This window comes from Rana temporaria, chromosome 6 (assembly GCF_905171775.1).
Source record: "Rana temporaria chromosome 6, aRanTem1.1, whole genome shotgun sequence".
Lineage (NCBI taxonomy): Eukaryota > Metazoa > Chordata > Amphibia > Anura > Ranidae > Rana > Rana temporaria.
This window is the reverse complement of record NC_053494.1, coordinates 28,387,584-28,413,471: the sequence shown is the minus strand read 5'-3', so window position 1 is coordinate 28,413,471 and position 25,888 is coordinate 28,387,584. Positions and strand designations below refer to the sequence as shown.

General features: G+C 44.9%; 1 protein-coding gene across 1 annotated transcript; it reads left to right on the top strand.

The window, feature by feature from the left end:
- Positions 1 to 6: 6 nt before the first annotated feature.
- PALB2 (partner and localizer of BRCA2) lies at positions 7 to 25,679 on the top strand. Its single transcript, XM_040356530.1, has 14 exons — positions 7 to 110; positions 2,737 to 2,790; positions 5,020 to 5,079; positions 7,270 to 7,381; positions 9,361 to 10,836; positions 13,383 to 14,548; positions 16,733 to 16,816; positions 19,723 to 19,887; positions 20,079 to 20,164; positions 20,442 to 20,603; positions 21,320 to 21,436; positions 23,011 to 23,098; positions 23,200 to 23,348; positions 24,256 to 25,679. The coding sequence occupies exons 2-14, from the start codon at positions 2,743 to 2,745 to the stop codon at positions 24,488 to 24,490; spliced, it is 3,948 nt and encodes a 1,315-aa protein (XP_040212464.1). The 5' UTR covers positions 7 to 110; positions 2,737 to 2,742; the 3' UTR covers positions 24,491 to 25,679.
- Positions 25,680 to 25,888: the final 209 nt, after the last annotated feature.

Here is a 25,888-nt window from a genome sequence, read left to right as displayed (position 1 = left end):
ACAACCAGAGAGGAGTGGGCGTGGCCTGGATAGAGGGAACGCTACCAGAGAGGAGTGGGCGGTGCCGGAGGACAGGGAACACGTGACTCCCGAAGAGAGGCGCCTGTAAAGTAGGTTCTGTGTCCTGTGCTGGAGAACTACAAGTCCCAGCAGCTCCCACAGCCCGTGTTGTTGTACAGCAGGCTCTGTCCGCCCTCCAGTTCTTCTCTGACCTTTAATGTTATCTGTCACTCTTTCCTGCAGAGCTGAACCTCTCTGCTCTTCTGTAGACGTCTGTATATTGAATTAGTGCATTATTTACAATATATCCAATGTTTGTAAAGAGCGGGAAAGGGTTACAACCCCTATCATGTGTTACTTTTTGTGTGTGTGTGTGTGTCCCATGGGGGGGGATTTCTCTTCACTTACTGTATTGGAGACACAACAGGAAGTGACTGGAATTCTCCCTAAAGTGAGAGGTGTCCCGTTAGAGAATATATTTTATTGTGTTCCGGTGACAATAAAGTTTTGGAATGACTATTAATTTATGTTCCAGTGACAGTGGTCACCAGGACGAATCTTCCCGGTGGGGACACAGACCAGAAATAAAAACCTGACAGAGGTTGTCACCCCTCCGTATTGTATAGAGGACAGAAGGTTGCCTTCTCTGCTTTTGGTTTGTGCTCTCAGGCAGTGGCGGCTGGTGCTCAAAATTTTTGGAGGAGCGCAAACAAATGAAAAAAAAAAGAAGACAATTACAGCGTCACTGTGCCCATCAAATGCAGCCACTGTGCCATGCCATCGATTGTCGCCACTGTGCCATGCCAAACGCAGCCACTGTGCCCACATCAATTGTCCCCACTGTGCCCACATCAATTGTCGCCACTGTGCCCACCTCAATTGTCGCCACTGTGTCCACCTCAATTGTCGCCACTGTGCCCACCTCAATTGTCGCCACTGTGCCCACCTCAATTGTAGCCACTGTTCCCACATCAATTGTCGCCACTGTGCCCACATCAATTGTCGCCACTGTGCCCACCTCAATTGTCGCCACTGTGCCCACCTCAATTGTAGCCACTGTTCCCACATCAATTGTCGCCACTGTGCCCACATCAATTGTCGCCACTGTGCCCACATCAATTGTAGCCACTGTTCCCACATCAATTGTAGCCACTGTTCCCACATCAATTGTCGCCACTGTGCCCACATCAATTGTCGCCACTGTGCCCACATCAAATGTCGCCACTGTGCCCACATCAATTGTAGCCACTGTTCCCACATCAATTGTCGCCACTGTGCCCACATCAATTGTCGCCACTGCAATTGTCGCCACTGTTCCCACATCAATTGTTGCCACTGTGCCCACATCAATTGTCCCCACTGTTCCCACATCAATTGTCACCACTGTGCCCTGTAAAATGCTGCCAGTCAGATTGCCCCCCGCCCGGCACTTGCCTTTCTGGGGTTAGCCATCCTCCTTCCACGGTCCCTCGATGTCTTCTGCCGCCCTCGATGACACTTCAGCCAATCAGGTTACCGATAACCAGAATCGGTGAACCTGATTGGCTGAGACGGCCGTCAGTCTTATCCAAGGGACGCAGCCCACTACGATCAATGTCCGGCCATCTGAATAGACCAGCGGCAGCTGGCCACAATAACATACATTCATGCAATGCATGAATGTATGTTATTTGCGCGACGCTGCAGAGCGACGTTTTAAAAGCCTTAAAGGGCCCGTTTTTTTTTTTATGACTACAGGAGGGGGGGGGGGGGGGCGGCGCCCGGGCGGCCCCTATGGACGGGCCGCCACTGCTCTCAGGTCTTTTAGGAATAACATGGCCGGCTCCCCCTAGAAAACATGACTCTTGTATAGTGCAGACAGCCAGGCCTCTGCTCCTCCTCCTCCGTTTTGTGCATCCTTGGGTGACAACACTTCATGGTTAGACACTTAGAGAGTGTTGTCACCGTAGGACAGCAAGTTGCTGTGAGGTTTCCTCCTGGCAGGATCACCAGGCACAAATAAAGGACAGGCGAGCCTGCAGACAATTCAACAACCACAAGGGGTAAGCTGCCATATAATGAATTCTACTGACAGTGGGCTGACATCTGCTGACGTCACAGAGCTGGTCCGGGCTCGGGAAAGATGGCGACAATAAAGTCGGGACCTGCCAACCTGGACCGGCACCCAGCTCAGCCTCTCAGTGAGCTGCTCAGAGCCCAGGGAGGGGGGAGAGAGTGGCAACTGACAGTCACCAGCTCTCTGCTCAGGGAGATTTTTGAACCAAGCGATCTGCATTGTTTGATCCCTCGGTTCCCAGTGTTAGAGCTGGTGGGGGATAGATGCTGCATCCACCTAAGTAAGTGTGATTCTTAAAGCGGAGTTCCACACAAAAATGGAACCTCCGCTTTTCGAGAACCCCCCCTCCGGTGTCACATTTGGCACCTTTCAGGGGGGAGGGGGGTGCAGATACCTGTATAATACAGGTATTTGCACCCACTTCCGGGCATAGACCCCCGCGGGGGTTACGCCACTACCCGTCCCCCCTGCTGTCATCTGGGAAACCCACAGATCCCAGAAGACAGCAGGGACCAGTGAGGACACAGCGTGATTTGCGCAGTAGGGAATCGGGAAGTGAAGCCGCAAGTGACAGCCTAAACAATGAGTGGTGTATCTATACCAGTAATGTTCAGTTTGTGTTGTGCACAAAAATTGTCATATTGTGCTTGTGTCACCTTATTCCCTCTTTTTGTTTTTAGCAAGCGATGGAAAACATGGAAGAGAAAAGCTTCACACTGGAAGACAAAGAAAAGGTATTACGGCACACCCATCCATTAATAATTATTGCAAGCAAAGCAGCCTAGAGCTTCAGGTCCATGTGTGGCACCATCTTCTCCGGGTTTATTTACTGGTGGTGTGCTTCACATCACACGGTAGCTTGCTTTTTAGTAAATGTGTACTCTCCAACCCTCCCCCCCCCCCATTGGTAAACATCTACATCCTTGCTCCTTAGATTGTCTATGTGACACTTTACTGGATCTCACGCAGACTTTTATTCAAAACTGTCCCCTGTGACTGCTGTGCATGTGCCTCATAGACCCCACTTAGACCCCTTTCACACTGGGGCGGTTTGCAGGCGCTATTGCGCTAAAAATAGCGCTGCAAACTGACTCTAAACAGCGGCTGCTGTTTCTCCAGTGTGAAAGACCGAGGGCCTTTACACTGGAGCGGTGCGCTAGCAGGACCGCTCCAAAAGTCCGGCTAACCGCATCTTTGGAGCCGTGTGTTTACCGCTCCTCCACCGCTTTTGCCCATTGAAAGCAATGGGACACCGCAGCTATAGCACCGGCAATGCGCCTCCTGTAGAGGCGCATTGCCGGGGTTTTTGACCCTTTTTCGGCCGCTAGCGGGGGTAAAACCGCACTGCACCGCTAGCGGCCGAATACCGATGCAATTCCAACGGTAAAGCGCCGCTAAAAATAGTGGCGCTTTACCGCCACCGTACCTCCCACCCCAGTGTGAAAGGGGCCTTATGGATGACACTGTACTCTGTAATATGAGTACAGATCCATACATAGAAATAAGCCTGCATTCACACCTGAGCGTAGCGTTTTTGCGGCGGTTTTTACCGCGATTTTCCGTGACAAAACGCAGCATTTTTTACCGCGATTTGCCACGACAAAACGCAGCGTTGTTTTACCGCGATTTTGTACAGGTCTAGGGTCACCAATGTAAAACGCCCAAGTTCGAGCGACAAAAAAGGGTCCAGAACTTGTTTGGGCTTCAGGCGTTTGGCGTCAGGCGTTTTGTAGTGGAGATGTGAACCATCTCCATAGAGAATAATGTATTTTTTCCCCTCTAGCGTTTTGGGGCGTCGCGCTTCAGGCGACAAAACGCTCAGGTGTGAATGCAGCCTTAATAGGGATTGTGGTGAATGCTCCGCAGGCGCAGGGCCCGGTGGTAACTGTTATGAAATGAATACTGTGCGGGACCTGGAAGGGCTACACAGTGGCGATCTCAGAGTCGGGCTACAGAAAAATATTTACCCATAGGAAATCTACTGTAAGAAAGATGGGATCCATAAAATATAAAATATAAATGTATTAGAATCGGAACCCATTACCTTCGATGGAATGCATCTACTGTCTTCTCTTGAAGCAGTATACATAGGTTGTGGTTATGGGTGTAAATAAAGCTGTACCCAGAGCCTTGGCTTTTACATTATCAATAACCTTGCAAACAATAGAGCCGCGGATGGGAAGGCACAAATAAAATCAGCCCAAGTTAATAGATGTTTTCCAGTCTGTTGTTTTTGGTCAGATTAGGATGTATTGGACATGTTTTAATATATTGTGCCTGTTCACATGGGAATTAAAACAAACCTGTTGCTTTGCCCTGCCTGGGCCAAAGACACATTTTCTTTAAGGTATAATTCACACGGCCGTACCGTATCTATGTGAAGGGCTGTCTCCAGCTGCCCAGGATGAACAGGTGTTCCATGCAGGGACAAGTGTTCTGTGCAGGGGCGTGCAGGCAGCCTGTTGAAATCAATGATAGGTGGCCAGCTGCAGAGACCTCCATATGCATCCCGAAGTGTACATCCATGTGGATCCGATTCACAGATTAGAACACAGTCTGCATCTGGATCCGTGTATTGGACCATCACAGGTGTGCACCCTGGGATGCATGTGAAGGTCTGTGCAGCTGGCCACCTATCATTGATTTCAATAGGCTGCCTACACGCCCCTGCACAGAACACTTGTGCCTTCCAGGAGGCTGAAGATAGCCTTTCAAAAGGCATCACTACGTCAATGTGAATGAGGGCTATGGGTTGTAGATCTTGCAGGTGAATTAACTAGAAATATTGGAGCTTTTCGTGGTGGCTCTTCAGATTGCTCGGACAGGGACCAAGGCCTGTTAATATTGGTGAAGGAAGTATGTTGTCACCACTGTGGAGTTGGCTGGTGATTTTTTTATTTTTTTTTATGTTTAAATATTTTTTTCTTTATTAACATTCTAAGTTTATGATTTTTGTGTTGCAGCTTAAAGAAAGGCTTGCCTTGCTGAAAAAAGAATACAAAAGAACAGTTAATCGTTTACAGGTACTAATGTACTACTGTGTGCATCTGAGAGTTTGGTACAGTTGTGCATTTGGTAGAGTTTATCAAAGCGGAGTTCCGTCCAAAAAAATTAAATTTAAAGTCAGCAGCTACAAATACTGCAGCTGCTGACTTTTAATATATGGACACTTACCTGTCCTGAGCACCCGCAATGTTAGCACCCGAAGCCGATCTGTCCCTTGGCTCTCAGGTACTGCCGCCGCCATCTGCTTCACTTCCTGGCTCCCTACTGCGCATGCCCGAGTCGAGCTGCGCGATCCCACTGGTCCCTGCTGTCTTCTGGGACCTGTGTGTCTCCCAGAAGACAGTGGGGGGGACGGAGAAGGTGCCGGACGTGGCGTAGGTCGCCGCAGCGACCTATGCCCGGAAGTGGGAGCAAATACCTGGTTTACACAGGTATCTGCTCTCTCCTCCTCGCCCCTGAAAGGTGCCAAAAGTGACACTGGAGGGGGGGAGAATTCCGAAAAGCGGAAGCTCCATTTTTGGGTGGAACTCTGCTTTAAGTGGTACATCCGAGAGTTCTGTCTAGAGTCTTGAATAGTTGACTGTTAATTAGTAAAAAATGTAGTGCCATCCCCATAGGTGCTGCTGGTAACAGCTGGTTCTTCCCGAATAGTACAGAGGCTGCCTGTCCCCATAAGCACCAGTCCATACACACTGGCTCCAATAGGTCAGTCTAGGGGACGGCTTTTTGATATTTACTGCTTGAAGAATGTTAAATAGGAGGAGGAGGTTAGGGCATTGATACTCCAAATTTCGTACAGTAACAGGAAAATGAATGGGTGAAATTGTATCGCCGGCGCAATAATACATTTTGTACAAAAAAAAATATTTTTGTGTTTTTTCTAAATATTGGGTCTGCTGAAGTCTCAAATTCCCCACCACCTGTGTAAGGGATGTGTAATATGTTATTTTTAGTGGATAGACTGCGCTAACCCTGTGCTTAACAAATATAAGTGAATATACTGTGACAGTGAAAAATCAACACATATTCAGACTCCTAATTTAAACCATGGATGCTATAAATAAAAAAAAATTAAAATAAAAAAAACATATATCAAATAGCAAGGAAAAAAGGTAGTCCCCATCCTTTAATCAAAAATAAGTGGTCCAAAAGTCCTCCTGAGTTAACTGCGATACTGTGTAAAACTTCCACCAATCCGTGTTATACCACCACCTTCCAAAATGGACACTCACCAGAAAACAATAACAATAAAAAATGCCTTAAATGAGCCTGGATCAGCTGTTTCTCATCAAAGTGTACTATAATCTGCCTGGGATTTCCCAGCCGGTCAATCAAATGAACGCTCTTTGCTGTTTTCACTTTAGGAGGATCTTTAGAAACTCATAAAAAACATACGGCCATCATTGTGCAGCGTTCTTATGCTTTTATTAAAAAGCTATCTTAAAAAGTCTTTGAGCTCACATGGTATAGTGCCTTAGACCGGCACTGAGTCCTTCCAGCGATCTGTTAGGGCTTGTGTTTTGCCGTTCCGTCTATGGGACCCGGCGTGCATTGCAAGCCTCGTTTTCAAACGGGTTCAGGACAGGACGTGACCTTGGTGTTACCCTGAAGCCTCTACGCGTTTCGCATCCAATCATACGTCTTCAGGAAGCCTCCTGAAGAAGCTGAAAAGCTCTGCAAAAACAACAGTAAATCGCTGCTTTACTGCCAATGCCCCAGTGTGAAAGTAGCCTTGGGTCCATCATCCAAAGCCTGCCAGGCTGCATTATATAGAACTGCTTAGTCAGGCCAACATGATTTCAGGCCCTGGGAGCTGGAGGTGGAACAGCTGAGGTAGCTCACATGAATGATGAGCATAGGGAGGACCTTATCAATGTAATGATGTTACATAATGCAGTAGTGAATAGTGGTATCTGTTTAAGATGCCTGACATAGATGTTCGGATCACGTATTTGGCTGAACACAATTACAAATATTCAAGCAGGTAAAATCTGTTTTAATATGTATTTCACCTATGAACAGTTTTGTTGAAGTTCAGCTTTACGCAAACGTCAGTTCATGTCATAAAGAATTAAATATTAATCCAATAATGTTATCAAAGTCTTATGCACAAACCAATCTGTGTTTAAAGACCATTGCAGATGTTGCTCTGTTTGCTAAATTTATATTCTTAAAAAGATAGTAATTGGAATTTGTGTTCTTGGCAGAAATCTGAGAGAGCCGAAAGGGTGAAGACTTATGTCAAGAGAACCATTGAAGAACAGAACCTACTTCTGAGTCAGGAATATGCCGGGCAGGATAGTGTGCTGCTGTCAGCAGGTTGGCCACTTTTTGTTTGACTAAATTATATATTTTAGCATGATTGTGAACCACTTGAAGACAAAGCCCTTTCTGACACTTTTTGTTTACATGAAAAATGTTTTTTTGCTAGAATATTACCTTGAATTTTGAATTTTAATGCACAAAAACACACTATATTGGCCAAATGTTTTGTAAAATTTAAAAGATGATCTTATGCCGAGTACAGAAATACCAAACATGACATGCTTTAAAATTACACGCACCTGTGCAGCGGTGACGCACTGCATACATTTTTAAAAACCTTTAACCACTTAAGGACCGCCTCCTGCACATATACGTCGGCAGAATGGCACGGCTGGGCACGTACAGGTACGTCTTGTACTAGTACCCAGCCGTGGGTCGCGGGCGCGCTCCCGCGACCCGGTCCGAAGCTGGAGTCCCGCGATCGGTCCCCGGAGCTGAAGAACGGGGACAGCCATGTGTAAACATGGCTTCCCCGTTCTTCACTGTGGCGCTGACATCGATCGTGTCATCCCTTTTTATAGGGGGACACAATCGATGACATCACACCTACAGCCACACCCCCCTACAGTTGTAAACACACTTCAGGTCACACATAACCCCATCAGCGCCCCCTGTGGTTAACTCCCAAACTGCAACTGTCATTTTCACAATAAACAATGCATTTTAAATGCATTTTTTGCTGTGAAAATGACAATGGTCCCAAAAACGTGATCTCCGCTGAGCCGGCGGATGACAGGTCCCTCTCTACTCACTGAGCAGGGAGGGGCTTGTCGAACACCGCTGTCTCCTATGGAGAGATCGGACAAAAAACGGACAGCGTGTTCATTTTCATCAGATCTTTCCCAATCTGCATTGGACAGATGGCGATGTATCGCCATCAGTCTCATTTTAGCGGATTGGATCAGAACTGACAGGCGGACCTGAACAGTCCGCCCGTGTGAAAGGGGCCTAACGCATAGGATGCATAAAGGTAAAAAAACACAAAGGTTTACAACCCCTTTAAACTGGCCAATTTTTGTGCTCCTACAAATTTAAAACTACTAAGTGAATACATCATCTTGTTTGAAACAATTGCTATTTAGCTGACACCTGTTTGTTTGGGTCTGAATGAATGTGTGGTTGGTGTTGCTATCCGTGTTATGATAACGTTATCGTTCTTTACAAATATATGGTGGAGGTATAGTTTTTTAACGTTTTGATATGGTGGAATTATTTATAATAAAATAATGTTTTTTGCTAAAAACAGCTTTTGTTCCTCCTTGATGAATCCTGTCTGCGCTTCTCTTTTCTTTTTTTCTATAGTCAGAGGTAGGTTTTGCATCTAAAATTTTTACAAAGATAGCGCATGTGGTAAACTGTATAAATAAAATGTCCTACGTACAAGTCCTGTAAGCTTAGAATAGCTTTAGTGTGAGTTACAGTCCATTAGTCCGGGCAGCCTTGCGGTGGGATCTGAAGCAATGCTCCAAATACATAGAATGAGAAAACAACAAAAAGCAGGCGCCACTTAGTAAACTGTAAAACTTTTAATATAAAAATGTCATAAAAGCACTCACATGGAGGTATTGAGAGACAGGCATATGGATGTTGTCCTGTGAGTCGTCTAGCCCAGCCAGTAGATGTGTCCGTCCCTTCTATCACCTACACAGCGCTTGTGCTGTGTAGCAAATGCAACGCTGCTGATCAATACAGTCCTATGCACTTCCATCAACACATAGGACTGTATTGATCAGCAGCGTTGCATTTGCTACACAGCACAAGCGCTGTGTAGGTGATAGAAGTGATGGAAACATCTATTGGCTGGGCTAGACGACTCACAGGACAACATCCATATGCCTGTCTCTCAATACCTCCATGTGAGTGCTTTTATGACATTTTTATATTAAAAGTTTTACAGTTTACTAAGTAGCGCCTGCTTTTTGTTGTTTTCTCATTGTAGGTTTTGCATCTGACTGTTTGCGTTTGTTTTGCAGGCCCAGAAAACTGTACCAGCAATGCTTCAGGAGACTTCGGGGAATCGCACAAAATTGTTCAAACCCCCTCAGCAGACAAGGAAAGAAAGCCATGTGTCTCCTTTAATTTGGAGCCTGAAATTGTCAACATTGACAGCAGGACCCTTTCTTGCTCCGGCGGTGAGAGCAGTGGGCAAGAAGCTGAAGGAAACAGAGCTCATCAATCTAGCCAAATTTCCAGAAGCCGGCTGAGGTTAAGCCGAACAGCAAGAAGAGTTTGTTTTTCTGAATCGCCATCCCCGAGTTTATGTCGTATGAGCAGTATTGTGAATGTCCTAGATGGAAAAGAAAGAACTGTAGATCAAACCCTGTCGCCAGTGTTTAAGAAACATCCTAAAAATGGTGTTCCTTTGACACCAGACAGTCCCACTGCTAGCTATTGTTCAGAAGATTCAAAGCCCAAAGACATTTCACATGAGATTGCTGGGCCTAGTACCGAGTTGTTCAGGATGGGTACAGCAGATAACTCGCCGGGTGAAGCTAGAAGTAATTATGAATCTCTGCATTCAGTTGATGAAATCACTACACCTAATGTACAACTTTTTGTGGAAAGCTTATTCATTAAGTCAGAAACCAAAGAGGAGCAACCACTACCCACATCACAAGCTTTAGATGTAGAAGTGACATGCCGTTCCTCTTGTGGCCCTTTGGACACACCACCACAAGCACTTGAATTTGAAAATCACACAGATCTGAAGAAAACTTCTCCGGTCAGTTCTCCCATCTCTTCTCAATCCCAGCCTCCACCAAACCTTAAGGTCCACACTGAAAGTACCGTGGTCAAGGAGGACCATAACCCGCTCAGTTCCTGCACCCTGGTGGAGGGGCTGTTATTCCCAGTGGAATATTATGTCAGGACAACACGCCGCATGACCAGCTGCCAGAGGAAAGTTGATCTTGAAGCAGTAATAAGCAGTCATCTTCTCACAGGAAGTAAAGGATCAAGAGGAAGGTCACGGCGAAACAGCACATCTTTATCCACACCAGTTAACACCAGTGATAAACTTTCTAATTCCCTGACTCCTTCAAGCCGTCCTTCTGTAAGTAACAGTGCTGGAGAGGTTACACGATCCAGGCGTGGAAGGGGTCGAAAGTCCTGTCCTGCTGCACTCTCCTCAGGTCTAAAAGATGTATCTGTACAACTTAGGTTTGGTGCTGAGAACAGCCAAACACCGAGTGGCTCACAGAGCGAGAAAGAAAACTGTGAGGAGGTCATGGCAAGCAAGGAGTCACATGGTGCTGTGAAGTGTCTTACCAATAATATAAAGGATGGTTCCCAGATAAAAGATGTGGACAGATTTATGACATTGCTGTCTGATAAGAAGGCATACAGTCTTAGATCTCAGGACGCTGTTTTCAATATAAGCACATCAGCTGGCTATAAAGATGGCAAACTTTATCATTTCAGAAGCTCAAAGGAAGCCAGTGAACTTACAGGTAATTTGAATGATTGGAGATTTGTGTGTACATTTATGGAGATGGATCATCACTTGTAGAATTAAAAAGTACAGATGAAAGTTACTTACCGGGTTCACGGAAAATAGTACAATACAGCTAGGTGCTCATGGAGGTTCAGGTCAGGCGCTTGGCGTGCTAATGAACAGGACAGGTCATGCTGAAAGGGTAATTCACAAGATCTGGCCAAGGAGGCAGCCCTTTATAGCAGTAGGCCACTAGGAATTCTTGGGAGGCATTGGAGAGGACAGATAAGATCTGACACTACCAAGAAGTGTCTGTGCTTTGCCCATTTTAGGCAGTCGCCATTCAGTTATAGTAAAGGGGAATGAGATTTTCCTCGATATAGATATAGATATAGATATATATATATATATATATGTATATATATATATATATATATATATATATATATATATATATATATATATGTGTGTGTGTGTTTCTAGCAAGTGATTGACATGTCTGTGAGTATCGAGTCTTACAGTGATCATTTGGAATCCTTAGATTGCAGTGTAAAAAAACATTTTGGTACTGATAACTTGATTTGTGAAAGCTTGAGAATGTGAATAACGAAGGTTGCTATTCAAAAACCGATGAGGTCTTGGTTTTCATTAAAGCAGAGTTCCAGCCTTTTTATGTTTATTAAAAGTCAGCAGCTCCAAAAAGTGTAGCTGCTGACTTTTAATAAACAGACACTTACCTGTTCAACGGTCCAGCAAAGCGGTTGCACGGAACGTCGCTCCTCTCCGCCGGCGCCTCCATTCAGACTGTGGGCACCCGGCCGTGACCGCTTACGGCTTCACGGCCGGGCACGCACTGCGCCATCGGAGTGGACAGGCGATCTCCTGGGACCTGTCACGTGTCCCAGGAGATCGCCTAGAGGGAGGGGCCACCTAAGGCGAGAGGAGGAGTCACTTAGGCAGTCCCTGGGCAGAAGGAGGACGTGGAACAGGAAGTCCCACTCCAACCAAAGCCCCCACTCCCCCCCAAAAAAAAAAAAAATTACATGCCAAATGTGGCATGTAAGGGGGCGAGGAGTGCTTAAAGTAGAAGTTCCACTTTTGGGTGGAACTCCGCTTTAACCAGTTTTAGAAAATTTGGTTGCTGTTGGCAAAATTGGCATTATCCTTCCTTCAGGTGTTTCAATATGGGCTCCTTTATTTTCAGTAGCTTTACACAGGTACAACTGGAGTGGCTAGGTCCTAGCAGATGGCTGCTTTTATTATGTATCCAAAACAGGTACACTTTAATCTTTCAGTTTTTGTATATGGCACTGCCGCAAAGCTGAAGGTTTTGCCTGGAGTTCTTCTTTAATCAACTGGTGTACTGGGATTAGTCTGGAGAAGAAAGTGGAGGAAGAGGGGAGAAAAGCACCAATGGTGTAGTACAGCTTAAATAATCAAAAGATAAAATCTTCCACTCACAAGGGTGAGGATTGAACAAGCATTAGACCGGTGAAGGCTCTGTGCAGTAGTGTCCTGCCTCGGATGGAGCTCAAAGTCCATGCCACTGCACCTTGGCTCTGGTATGAAAGGGATTTCAGAGGGGAACGAGCTGTCTGAAGCTAGTAACTCAAGCTGACAACCTCAGAGCGGGGTAGCCAATTTGGATGCGTTTCGGAGGCAAGCCATGCCTCCTCCATCAATTGGAAAGAAGGAGGAGTTGCTTTCCTCCGAAACGCATCTCGATTGGCTACTCCACTCCAAGTTTGTCAGCTTGAGTTACCGGCTTCAGACGGCTCGTTTTTCCAGTGTCCTCCGACATCCCTCTGATACCAGAGCCAAGGGGCAGAGGCATGGACCAACCACTCCATCGGGGGCAGGACATTACTGCATAAAGCCTTCACCGGTCTCACGCTTGTTCAATCATCACCTTTTGTGAGTGGACTATTTTATGTATTTTATCTTTTGATTATTAAAGCTGTACTACACCAAGGGTGCGCTGGGCGCTTTTCTCTCCTCTCCTGCAACATGGGTCTTCCAGCCCTCCTTTGGCTATAGCAGCCTTGCAACCCATTTGGAATACGGCCACGTTTTATACACTTCCAAGAAACAGTTTTCAACCCGACACCCTGGACACTTTTATGGACAGTAGACCAAAACATGTTTGGACAACACTCCTTTCTTTTAACCCACATTCACATTGGGTCGATTTAGCATGCGATTTGATATGTGAAATTGCATGCAAAATCAGAGCCGGCAATGCTGACAATGGCACCGTTGGAATCAGTGCGATGCTGACTTTGCGCCGCTGCAACGATACCCAAAAGTCGTTTTTGGCGACTTCGGGGGCGATTTCAATAGATATCTATGCACAGAAGTTGGACTGAAATGTCGGCTGGAAATCGTCTGAGTTCAGCCAAGTTTAAACCCTGCTTTCAGTGTGAACGTGGGCTCATTGTTGTATTCAAGGCATTTTTAGAGAAAGATAGCGCTGAGAATATTGTTTATATTAAAAAATGTGTTAAGCAACTTTTAGAAGATGATCCTGTTTTTTTGTTTCTGTTTGTGATATGTTTTCTATAGGCTCTCCATTGCCTGTCTTCAGTGACAGGATCAGTCTGGATCGTCTGTCTCACTACTTGAAAATTACAGACTTCCATCTGCCAGATGAGGACTTTGGCATTCTGAAGCTTGAAAAGCTAAAATCAGTGAATCACCTGGAGTCATTCACACCACATACACCCAGAGAGGGAATAGGGTGCAACCAGCGTCCTAAGATTGACAGCAAAACATTGCCATCTACAGGTAGCTCAGCAGTGCTGCAGGAAGAAAACCAAGCGGCTTGTTCTCAAGAATTAGACGGAGCCCTAAATCTATCAGAAAGTAATGAAGACTGTTTGAATGTTGATCTACCTCCTTGCAAAAAAGAAGTCGCTTTGGAAAATAATAAAAAGCCATCAGCAGATGCAGCAGAACCATCACACTCTCTTATAAGTGAGCCAGCAAATGCTCTACAACCTGTTGTGCCGGCGTTAGACTCCAAAGACAAAATATCTCATTCTCCTAAAAAATACTTTTTATTGAGCCAATTTCCTGATGATAACAATCCTAGGCACACCAGCTGTATTCCGGAAGGACCCCTTCCTGATGGTGAAATGCCCCAAAACATTTTGCCAATGCCCTCTGGCTCCTCCAGTGATGGTGACATACGAACGCTAATTGCAGTTACTGAAGTTTCAGGAGGTGCTGAGAGTTTATGGGCGAATCTTGACTGCCAAAGAAGTAAAGAATCTGATGATGTTCCCAAAGATTCTCCTACACAGTCAACGATATATGAAAAACTGGCTTCTCCAAAAGAACTGAACAGTAGTGTCCTCTTCTCAACATCGTTATGCTCTGTCCCTCAGGAGACTATGAATGATTTTGTGGCTTCATCCTGCACACCAGGGCTTCCTTTTTTAGGTTCAACTCCGGCCATCCCTTCTTCTCTGCAAGGCAGCAATACATCTGTTGCTTGCAGTGCGGCAGATGAGGGGCAAGAGAAAGTCCTTCTCCCAGAGGTCTGTGGTGGAGAAGGCCCTGAGGTTATGTCCTTGAGTTGTATAAGTGGTACAGGAGCTACAGACGACACTAAGCAATGTCATGTATTGGGACAAGATAACACCACGGTAGTTGAAGGTCATTGTGAATTTCCAGAGCATCAAGAGAACAGCCTACTATCAAAGACTGACAAAGATAGATCTGTTCATGTAAGTTTGATTTGACTATTTGTGATCATGGGTGGCCTAATGATGGGGGAGTTCTAGCTTTGACTCAGCAGGAGGTATGTGGAGCTCTGCAGAGAGACCACTGCTTCCACACTGAGAGCATAGGTCCCACATTGCAGCATGATGGCAGGGGACAGGCTTTCCACTCAAGTTATTGCTCCTTTTTAAACACTTCAATACCGGGCACTTTCACCCCCTTTCATGTCCAGGCCAATTCTCAGCTTTCAGCACGATCACTATCTGAATGCCAATTACTCAATCATGCAACACTGTACCCATATAAAATTATATCTTTTTGAGACGGATAAAGCTTTCTTTTGTTGGTATTTAATCACCACTGGGTTTTTATTTTTTTGCTATAGAAAAATACAGAAAATTATGAAAGAATCAACTTTTTTTTTCATTTCTGTTATAACATTTTTCCAAATTAACCACTGAACGCCCGCCGCACGACTATTTACGTCCGCAAAATGGCACGGACAGGCAGATGGGCGTATATATACGTCCTTGCCTTTCCGCGGGTCGGGGGTCCGATCGGGACCCCCTCTGCTGCGTGCGACGGGCGGCTTACCTCGTGGAGCTATCCGGGACGACGGCGCGGCTATTCGTTTATAGCTGCTCCGTCGCGATCCTAAACTGAGGAAAAAAAAAATTATATGTTTTTGGGGGATATTTATTACAGCAAAAAGTAAAAAATATTGAATTTTTTTCAATATTTTCGCTCTATTTTTGTTTATAGCGCAAAAAATAAAAACCGCAGAGGTAATCAAATACCACCAAAAGAAAGCTCTATTTGTGGGGGAAAAAGGATGCCAATTTTGTTTGGGAGCCACGTCGCACGACCGCGCAATTGTCTGTTAAAGCGACGCAGTGCCGAATCGCAAAACCTGGCCTGGGCATTTAGCTGCCTAAAGGTCCGGGGCTTAAGTGGTTAATGAACTTTCTTCATAAAAAAAAAAAAAACACAATGACGGCGCAAAAGAAAGGTCAGAAACACAATAAAAGATAAATAGAAAAAAAATAAAAAATAAAATGTGTAACTTGTACACAAAAATGAAAAAGGTAGCGATGATAATGAGTTTAAAATGGGTGGATATAACAGACAATAATGGACAATAATAATTATAAAAGTCCCATATATGTGACTGTGAGGGAGTAAAGTCCGTATCTAGAAAGATTCAAAATTGCATATACACCATTGGCAGCACTTAAAGAGTGAAGCAGGTCTCTGGAATTGCAAAAAAAGAAATGAAAAATGCGCCTACTAAGTGCAGTATGTCAAGCAATAGAAAATGTATTCATAAAAACAGCCAAGTGGCTACTCACTATACAGTGGTAAAATTGCGCTTGTAAAAAAAGGAAAGTGGAGTCACTATACACCGTCAACCGATACTCTGTGTAGTGATGTATCTCCTCCGGTGTAGATACTGTCCATGCCGAACTGGAGAGGAGCGTGGTAGGACTCGATGGTTCCAGCCTGGAGCGCACACGGCTCTCGGCGACAGGAAGTGATGTCAAGCTGGGCTCAGGATTAAGTCAACATGTATTCCAGGCCTCGACAAAATCCGGGCGCCCGATCGCAATTGTGGCAAGAAATTGTGACCTGGTGCCTGGGGAAGCTTAGGGCTGCAGAAGGCCGCAAAGCCGTGAGCCCTGCCGGTAATTGAGGCCGCGGCTCTGCGGCCTTCACAGAAGGAAGCTGAGGCCTGCAGAAGGCTCAAAGCCGTGGCCTCAATTACCGGCCGGCGTGGGAGGAGCCGCGAGAGTTGCCGTGGGACCCCAGAAGAGGATGATCGGGGCCACTCTGTGCAAAACTAACTGCACAGTGGAGGTAAGTATGATATGCTTATTATTTAAAGAAAAAAAAAACGGGAACCTTTACAACCACTTTAAAGAACACCATTGGTAAAGCCGATCATAGACAGTTTGTATCTTTGGCGGTTCAGCAGGGACCGGCCGAGATTCCAACCATGTATGGGCAGCCTGATTGTACACAAGATGATCGATCATCTTGGGTGCAACCAGCCTGACAGATTTTTAATACGATAATTGCCAGTGGCTATAGCTACTAGCAATAATCACTTTGTGTTCTCCCGGCTGGGACATATTTGCTTGTGAGAAACTAACTGCTTTAGTTATTGATGAATGTCACTTTGTTCCCCACAGGTTATATCAGAAAACGCTAACAATGAAGATATAGGTGTAGAGACTGGATCAGAGGTTCATCTACGTCTGCTTTCAGAAGTTAAGGTCAGTATGCTGGAAATCAGTGGGGAACGCTGAAAGTTTAATAGCATATTTCAGCCAATCTATTAGATTAACTATAAGCCATTGCACCATTGGTTATGGGTACATTAAAGCAGGGGTTGACAAATTTGCTTGGAATCTAGGAGCCAGCTAAAAAAGTTAGGAGCCAGAAAACGCGCCCCGTCGCGACGAGCTTGCGCGCAGAAGCAAACACATACGTGAGCAGCGACCGCATTTGTAAACGGTGTTCAAACCACACATGTGAGGTATCGCCGCGATTGGTAGAGCGAGAGCAATAATTCTAGCCCTAGACCTCCTCTGTAACTCAAAACATGCAACCTGTAGAGTTTTTTAAACGTCGCCTATGTAGATTTTAAAGGGTAAAAGTTTGACGCCATTCCACGAGCCGACGTAATTTTGAAGCGTGACATGTTGGGTATCAATTTACTCAGCGTAACATTATCTTTCATACTATTAAAAAAAATGGGGAGAACTTTACTGTTGTCTTATTTTTTAATTAAAAAAAGTGTAATTTTTTCCCAAAAAAAGTGCGCTTGCAAGACCGCTGCGCAAATACGGCATGACAGAAAGTATTGCAACGATCGCCATTTTATTCTCTAGGGTGTTAGGATAAAAAATATATATAATGTTTGGGGGTTCTAATTAGAGGGAAGAAGATGGCAGTGAAAATAGTGAAAAATTACATTAGAATTGCTGTTTAACTTGTAATGCTTAAAGCGGATCTCCACTCTAAAGTGGAGTCCCGCTGATCGGAACCCTCCCCCCCTCCGGTGTCACATTTGACACCTTTCAGGGGGGAGGGGGGTGCAGATACCTGTCTACAGACAGGTATCTGCACCCACTTCCGGCCCTACGATACGGGCAAAGGACGGGTTTTTCCTCCGCTTCCCGTCGCCCCCCCCCGTTGTATGCTGGGAACACTCGGCTCCCAGCACACAGCGGGAGCCAATCGGCGGGCGCAGCGCGACTCGCGCATGCGCCGTAGGGAACCGGGCAGTGAAGCCGGAGCGCTTCACTTCCTGGTTCCCTCACCGTGGATGGAGGGGGGAGCAGCAGGGTGACGAGCGATCGGCTCGTCATCTGCTGCGATCACCGCTGGACTCCAGGACAGGTAAGTGTCCTTATATTAAAAGTCAGCAGCTGCAGTATTTGTAGCTGCTTGCTTTTAATATAGTTTTTTAGTGGCACATCCGCTTTAACTTGTAATACCAACGGCCACCACCAGATGGCGCCAGCTTACACATCTGGTGGTAATAACTTGTAATACCAACGGCTCACCACCAGATGGTGCCAGCTCACAAAAAGCCCCCCCCTTCCAAGCCAAGTCGCCAGGACCCTATTTCTAGTCGCCATGGCGACCTGGCGCCCGGGATTTGTCGACCCCTGCATTAAAGGGCAACAGACTAAAAGTGAAATGCACTGTTTAAATCGGTAAAAACTGCATTACCTACCAAACGGTAAAGTAATGCTTGTCCTCCACCTGTCCTTGGGTGACTAGACTTTTAAATGCTGCAGGCTGCAGCCCATTTCCCTGAGGTTGATGCCTGCACCCTGTAGTATCTTTTTTCACCCAGCATCATTAAACCTGGTAGAGTATGGAAAGACTGTGAGTTGCGGACATCATGGCCTGCTCCCTAAGCATTCACAGAGTGTATTGCTGCAGAAAGCAACGCTGATGTCTTCATGTCAGCACCGCTTCCTGCATCATCCAGAACTGCCCAACACTGGGAGGTGACCATTGAAGAAGAAGACCCAGCACATCATACAACCAACCAAAAGACATCAGATAAACAAAGAATAAATGTTGGGGGGGCCTGCATGGTGCCTGAAGTTGTAAGTGGTTTTCAAGGCGAGACATTTTTTATCTTGCATACATTCCCTGCATTAAGGTATAAATGTTCCAGTAGTTGTATCACCTTGGGAGCATGCCCACACGAGTACCCCCATAGCACCCAGCTTGTTATGGGGGCACTTGCCTAAGAGGAGAAGCAGAGAGCACCTGCAGGGAAACCTGAAAAAGGAGGTAAAGGGCTACACTGTGCAATATCATTGTAACAAATGTAACATGTTTATTATTTTAGGAAATAAATGTGCCTATAACCACTTTAAAGTGAATTCAATTTAAAGTCTGTTTATTGCAATAGAGCAGTTTATGTATAGTATCCATCAGTATATGTAATATAGTATTGGGTTTATAATGAAACCGTATGTTAAATGCACAGTCAGAATGGGTATATGTTTAATGTTTTTTTGCTAGGCAGGATGAGCCAGGTATTCCAGAGGGCCAAATTACACAGCACAAGCACTGTGCTGTTATTCATGCTATAATGGAACTGGATCGTTTTTTTTATTTTAGGGTAACAAACGCTTTAAAGGGTCACTAAAGGAAAAATTTTGCTGAAATTACTGTTTACAGGGTATAGAGACAAAAAGGTTACCCGATTCCTTTTAAAAATGATTAGATAAAAATGAATCATATAATGTACCTCTAGTTTCACTTTCACTTTTAAACTGGTTTCATGTTCCTGTGAACTAGAGAGACACACAGAACAAACACAAACAAATCCAGGGCAGTGTTTTGTTTTTAAAATGAATCTGATTGGTTCTGGGAAGTTTTAGACACACAGTAATGACAGCTTAGACCACCGTGAGAAAGCTCCCAGTACTGTGGTTATAAGGAAACAGACAAGCAGGAAGTGTGGAGATCACAGCAGAATTACATCAACTTCAAAGCAAAAACAAACAATGAGGACATGAAACCAGGACTGCAGTAAGGTAAAGGAAGCTATTTAGATAAAAAAAAAATCCTTTAGTGACCCTTTAAGCAATGTATTTAGCAGTTTGTATGGAATCAAGCTTTAATGCAAAGCTGTGTGTTGTGTTTTTAGGACAGCTGTGGTGGTGGTTGTGCAGTAGATCTGTGCTCCGTTTGGTGGGAATTCTCTGGAAGTCCAGAGCTCTGCATTGTAGCAGCGAGTGAATCCTCTGTTTGCCTTTGGAGACCTCAGACCGAAGGGAATTGGGACTGTGCTCACAGTTGGACCTTTAAAGAAGTAAGTCTGTGATTTTAAAGTGTATGTACTGTATGACCATACGACCAAAGCCCTTTCTTTATGTTTTATATTTATGGCTGCCTGGGGCTCATTTGGGAGATTTCCTTTCCTGTCCTGTAGTTGTAACAGGAAGCGAGGGGAATTCCCTGGCTTATCTTTTTCTTAATTTGGCTACACATTTTTAATTCTAGATGCCTGTCATCCAGATACTTCCGTTATCTCAAGAGAAGAATATTGTTTGTGTTGCTTTAGGAAATCTAGAAATCATGGAGATCTGGTAAGGACAAACTCTTACATCTTTTCAGATAACGGTAGTGGGTGTGTGTGTTGGATGTGACTGGCAAAGGTTTGGGAAGCGGTTTGAGAGTATCTTTACATTCATTTAGGTGCCCATCCTGTGGTGTTACACCGATATGCATGCACATACATTACAGTACAGTATTATACTACCTTACCTGATTATGTTAGAGTAAGAGGTCCCTTTATACTCATTATCAGATTGTATCTTTCTTGCCTAGTGTGCAACTGTTGTCTTGATTTATAATTTGGCACAGGGCTCTATTCTCACTCCCTGAAAGGCTTGGTTGGAAAAAGCAGCTGGTCAAAAGCGGGCACATGAAGACAGCCATGGGTCTGTCGAGGCACCGTCTGGTCAGCAGTGGCAGTGGAGAACACGACCAAGTGGTGGAAGTGCAGCAGCTGTCAGAGACAGGAAGGTACGGACAAATGTTTAAAGTGGACCGTGCAGTAAAATGCATGGTCGCCTAAAATTGCTCGGAGCCGGCCTACCCCTTTACAGATCACCTAATGTACCTGTAAAAAGAAAGTAGAATTAATATTTACCCCCCCCCCCCCTCCCCCCATCTTCTGAATCATAGGTAATGCTTTACAGGCAAAATCTCCTAAGAAGACATTCCTGTCCATTAGAAGAATGTCTTCCTGTGAGATTCTGACTGCATTGTATTCCCAGGATAGGAGTATAACCTCATCCCCCTAGGTACCATGGGCAGAAGACGGTAGTGAGGTAGACATAAACCCTTACTTTCTTTACACCTACTGATATATATATATATAGACATCGGCGCAGGCGCACTAAGAATGCTGGATTTTAGAATGGATAATGCTGGCTTTGACGGCTCCCACACGCATGTGCGGAGTGACGTCATCGCTGCTCCGGCCAATCACAGCGCCGGAGCGGCGATACCCAGGAAGTAACCTCCGGGAGATATGTCTGCGGCCGGAGGGGGAGACGAGGACGGCTTCGATCTAAGGTAAGTAATTCATAATAAGCTAGTATGCTAGTCATGCTAGCTCATTATGCCTTTGTCTTGCAGGGTTTTTTTTTCTTTGGGGGGGGGGGGGGGGCTTACAACCACTTTAAGTACATGTTGCTGTGTTGTAATACATTCTTAATTGACTTTTCTTTCTGCAGGACAGAGCAATTTATTTCATTGGTGTCCCCCAAAGACACTGTTCTGGCCTTCTGTGAAGTGGAAGGAGAGAGGGATGCTTTGGTTGGATCCACCATGGATACTTATGTGGTTGTCTGGTAAGCCTGACCTTTCTTCTTATACTGGTATGTTACAACAGTGTTTCCTTTATATTCTGGTCAGTCGTGTTATCAGCACAACATCTTCAGTGTCCTCAGACCTCCTGCATTAATAAATGTGCTTACTTTAATGGAAATAAAACCTAGCACTAACTATTTAAAAAATGTTCCTTCCCCCTCCTCCTGCCTACTATGTAAATAAAAAAACCTTTTATACCATTTTTTTTCCACTTTGGTCTAGTTATGTGATCCTGCAGCTCCAGCTCTCCTGTGTCAGTGGGCAGCAGCTGAGAGAAGGGGGCACCTACAATGGCTGGGCCATGGGAGCCTGTGGATGATGTAATGGCTCCTGGAATACCAAGCTGTTTTTGAACACTCTCTGAAAAAGGGAAGACAGAGCTGCGGGATCGTATGATTGGACCAGATTAAAAAATGGTAAATCTACAGATGTTTTTTACACAGGGAAGGTAAGATAGGTAGGCAGGTGATGCTGCTGAGAAAGGGACAGGGGAACATGTGTCCCTAGTCCCTTTCTCTGTCTCAGAGGGGAGATGTCAGAGGTCTGGTAAGATCCTTGATATCTCACCAAAGCCCCCCCAACAGGGCTGAAAAAAATAAATAAAAAATAAAGAATAAAAAAAACAAGAATAAAAAAAATTATTGTAGAAAATAAAAAAATTAAAGAAAAAACACACTGACACCCCCCTTAAAAAAAGAAAGCATTATAAATAAAAAAAATTGTAAAAAATTAAAAAAAAATTGTTAAAGATAAAAAAAAATAAAATACTGACACATGTGCCACTGTCGCATGAGATTTAAAAAAAGTATCGGTATTGGCGAGTACTTGAAAAAAGTATCGGTACTTGTACTCGGTCTTAAAAAAGTGGTATCGGGACAACCCTAAATACAAGTAACTTCAGGTGCCCGTACACTGCTGGAATCTCGGCCGGTTCGGCAGGAACCGGACAAGATTTGAACCGTTAATGGGCAGGCTGAATGTACCAAGTCAGCCTGCTGGGTTCTCTTGCGATTATTGCAAGCTGCTGCTATAGCCACTAGTGATTAACTGTCTTCTCCCAGCAAGGATGGCTACCCTGCCCCCCTGCCCTGCCAGAAGGAGACAATGGCCCAGCAGGAGGCAATCAGTTGTGCTGTGGCCTGTGCCTCCCATTGACCAGAAAATGTGATGGTCAGCTTTACAGACCTATAGGGAGGTGAAGGGAGCAGGAAAGGCAAAGGCATGACCATGAGAGTTCCGGCTGCTGTTAATAGAGCAACCCATTTGTTTTTGGGAAGGGGGTTGGGGTAGCAGGATGTTGATGTAGAGTAAGTCCATAGATGTATAATACCGCCATGTATAATGAGCATTTGAAGTCCATTTATATTACCTATTTGGGCTAAGAGCAGTCGCTGACTGCAACCAATCGGAAGACTTTCTTCATTGTTTAATGCAGTAGAAGCCAAAATATTATTTTAATGGCTTACTGATCATTGCCCAATAAGATTTTTGCTTTACTGAAGGGGTGACTTGCTTAGTTGTTCAATGTGCCAGTGTTTGCTGTTTTGTGTTGTAGGAATGCCGTCACTGGACACCTCTTGAGTACGATCCGCGTGGGTGACCACTGCTCTGACCTCACCTGTCTCAGCGCAACCTCCGACTCTGTGAGCTATCTCTTCTATTATTCTCTCCAATAAAACTGTGTTTTAGAGTCAATGTGTGCCCTTTTTTTTTGGAAGCTGACACGGTACCTCTTCTTTGTCAGGGTTTGTTGTTTTTGGTTGTTGCCAGTCTGTTTAGCAAACCATGTGAGGATGCAGGAAGTTGCATATTGAAGCTGATTGCCGCCAATCCACGAGAAGGGGCCAGCACTCCCATTATATCTTATGTAATTCCGGACAAAGCTAGTAGAAGGTAAGGTTAATATAGAGATTTGTTAGTCTACATTGCATATTTAACCATATCTAGCTGAGAACAATTGCACAGGTTACTTATTTTATACATGACTGCTCAAAGCTAAAAGGCACTAGTTAAAGCCTAACTCCACTTTAACACTTTTACTGCCAGGTCCGTACATCATATGTGCCTGACTGCTTGTGGTTTTACACACACTCCAGTGGCTGCAGCTTCCGGGAGCATGTTTAAATCTGACAAACAGGCTGTCAGATGGAAGCAGTCCGGCAGCTGGGTAGCCACCCAATCTCTTCCAGACCCCTGGTAACAAACACCCCCTGCGCCTGTGCCCCCACTATATATCCCAGGCTCTGCTTGCCCATCTGCGGGCCCATGACTGGCATGGTGGGTTCCACTGGGTGACCAGGAGAGAGCCGAGCAAACATACGTCCACTCTCCTTTCCTTCCTCTTGCTGACCCAGAAGCGACACGCATGGGAGAATTTTTTTTTTTTTTAAATTGTTACACCGAATCGCATAAAATGCCCACCCAAAAATGTTTTGAGGCTCGCAATCAGAGAAAGATGTGTATTCATTCCTGACATCCAAAGGTTTATGGGAATGACTCAGCAGGGCACAGCCCGACTTGATTTTTTTTCTGGGAGTCGGATGGGAAGTTTTCATCTCACTGCTGTAACAAAGCGCTGTAAACTGTATGTAGATGAGGATACATACAATTAATACAGCACACCCAGAAAGCACTCCTTTGCTGGTGAAGAAAATAGTTTGGGCCAGCTTGACCCAAACAAACTATTTAAAGGGACTCTAAACATGGAGTTAGGCTTTAAGCAATTAAAAAATGCTATTGTATCATATGTTACTACAGCTGGTATTCTTGTTGAGTATTTAACTTTTTTACATCCATCTAGATATCTGGAAGGGGATGTTAAAAGACAAAGGGCAGCTGCAGTATTGACCTGTGGAAGCATAGCACTCTGGGATTTACCCAGAAGCCATTGCAGCGTTACTCTTCCCCCCAGCTTAGATGCACCCTGGTGTCTTGTACGATGGAGCCACATTCCTTGCTGCTTGCTGACTGGAAGAAAAGATGGAACCATATGTATTTATGAGTATACAGAACACTGCTCTGATAAGGAAAGGTGACTGCAGAGAAGTCACACCGGAGAAGTTTGTGCCATAACATGCTTTGAACAGTGGAATGAACCTATATATTTAGGAATGTATAAAATCAAAATAGTCTGCGGATACTGACCTTGTCTGTGTTAACATAGCAGAAAACCAGATGATATTATTTACTAACCTGCACTGGAAGAATACTTAAGCCTGGTACACACTAATAGTGAGCTGCTGTACAAATGGTCCGAGGTTAGTACAGCGATCTCCCCCCACTGAGCTGCACACTCAGCCCTCTTAGTCGTCGGGAGTCGGTTGGCTGCTGGTTTTCCAGCATGCTCTTCCGACAGAAGCCGGCCAAAGGGCTTCTGATGGACCGGCTGACATACACACGGGCCAATTGTCGGCCAGTTTTTATTGAAGCGGCCGATGTCTCCCGACATTCAGCCCGTATGTACTAGTCATAAGGTGGATGATGACATTTGATTTGAATGCTGACAATCGGTTCATTGAGAACTGGTGATTGTACAGAGTTCCCCATTTCCTGATGATACCATTCGGTTTTTGTGAACAGAAAAATGTGCTAGGCTTACAGAATGGCTGACTTGACCTCACATATTAATCCTGCATTTGTAAAACTAGCTGGCTCAGTTGAACTATTTACTGAACTTAGAGTTATGTTTTCTGGATGCACTGTATAACCTGTATGTAGCCTTAACTATATAGAGTATACTGTGCTGTGTCCTGGCAGCAGGATGAGAACTTCCCATCCCACTCCCGAAACAAGGCAGAGTCCTGCTCAGCCATTTACAGGAAGCTTTGTATTCTGTGAATGATTACAAAGCTTCCTCTGATTAGCGGAGGCAGAGAATGTGATGTCTTCAGCCCACCTCTCTGCCTCAGCCAATTAGAGGAAGCCTTGTATTCATTCATAGATTGCAAAGCTTCAGTGAATGGATGAGCAGCGACCAGTCCCACTCTTTTGTGTTCTGAGAGTGGAACGTGAAGTCGCTGTCCCACTGCCGGGACACAGCATTGTATACTGTAAGTGGCTGAGGCTACTTTCCATTTAATACAGTGCATCCAGTTCATGCAGTAAATAGTTTTTTTGGGCCAGCTTGACCCAAACGATTTAAAGGGACATTAAATGTGGAGTTAGACTCTGCGTTTCTTGATCAAAATGGAAAGCTCCTATTAAGTTACTGTCAAATAAAAAAAAAAAAAAAAAATGGCTGCAGTGTGCTGTGCAAGCTTGGCCTTTTCTCCCAGAGCCCCAACGGAGAAGATGAGGCCCTGCATGGAGATGGCTTCTCTCAAATATTTGTATAATGTATTCTGTGCCTTTGGGCTTGACACAGTATTAATACTAGTGAGGTTTTAGAAGTTGGTTGAGGTTTCGTTTTTTAGGGAGTTAAAGTATAACCAAAG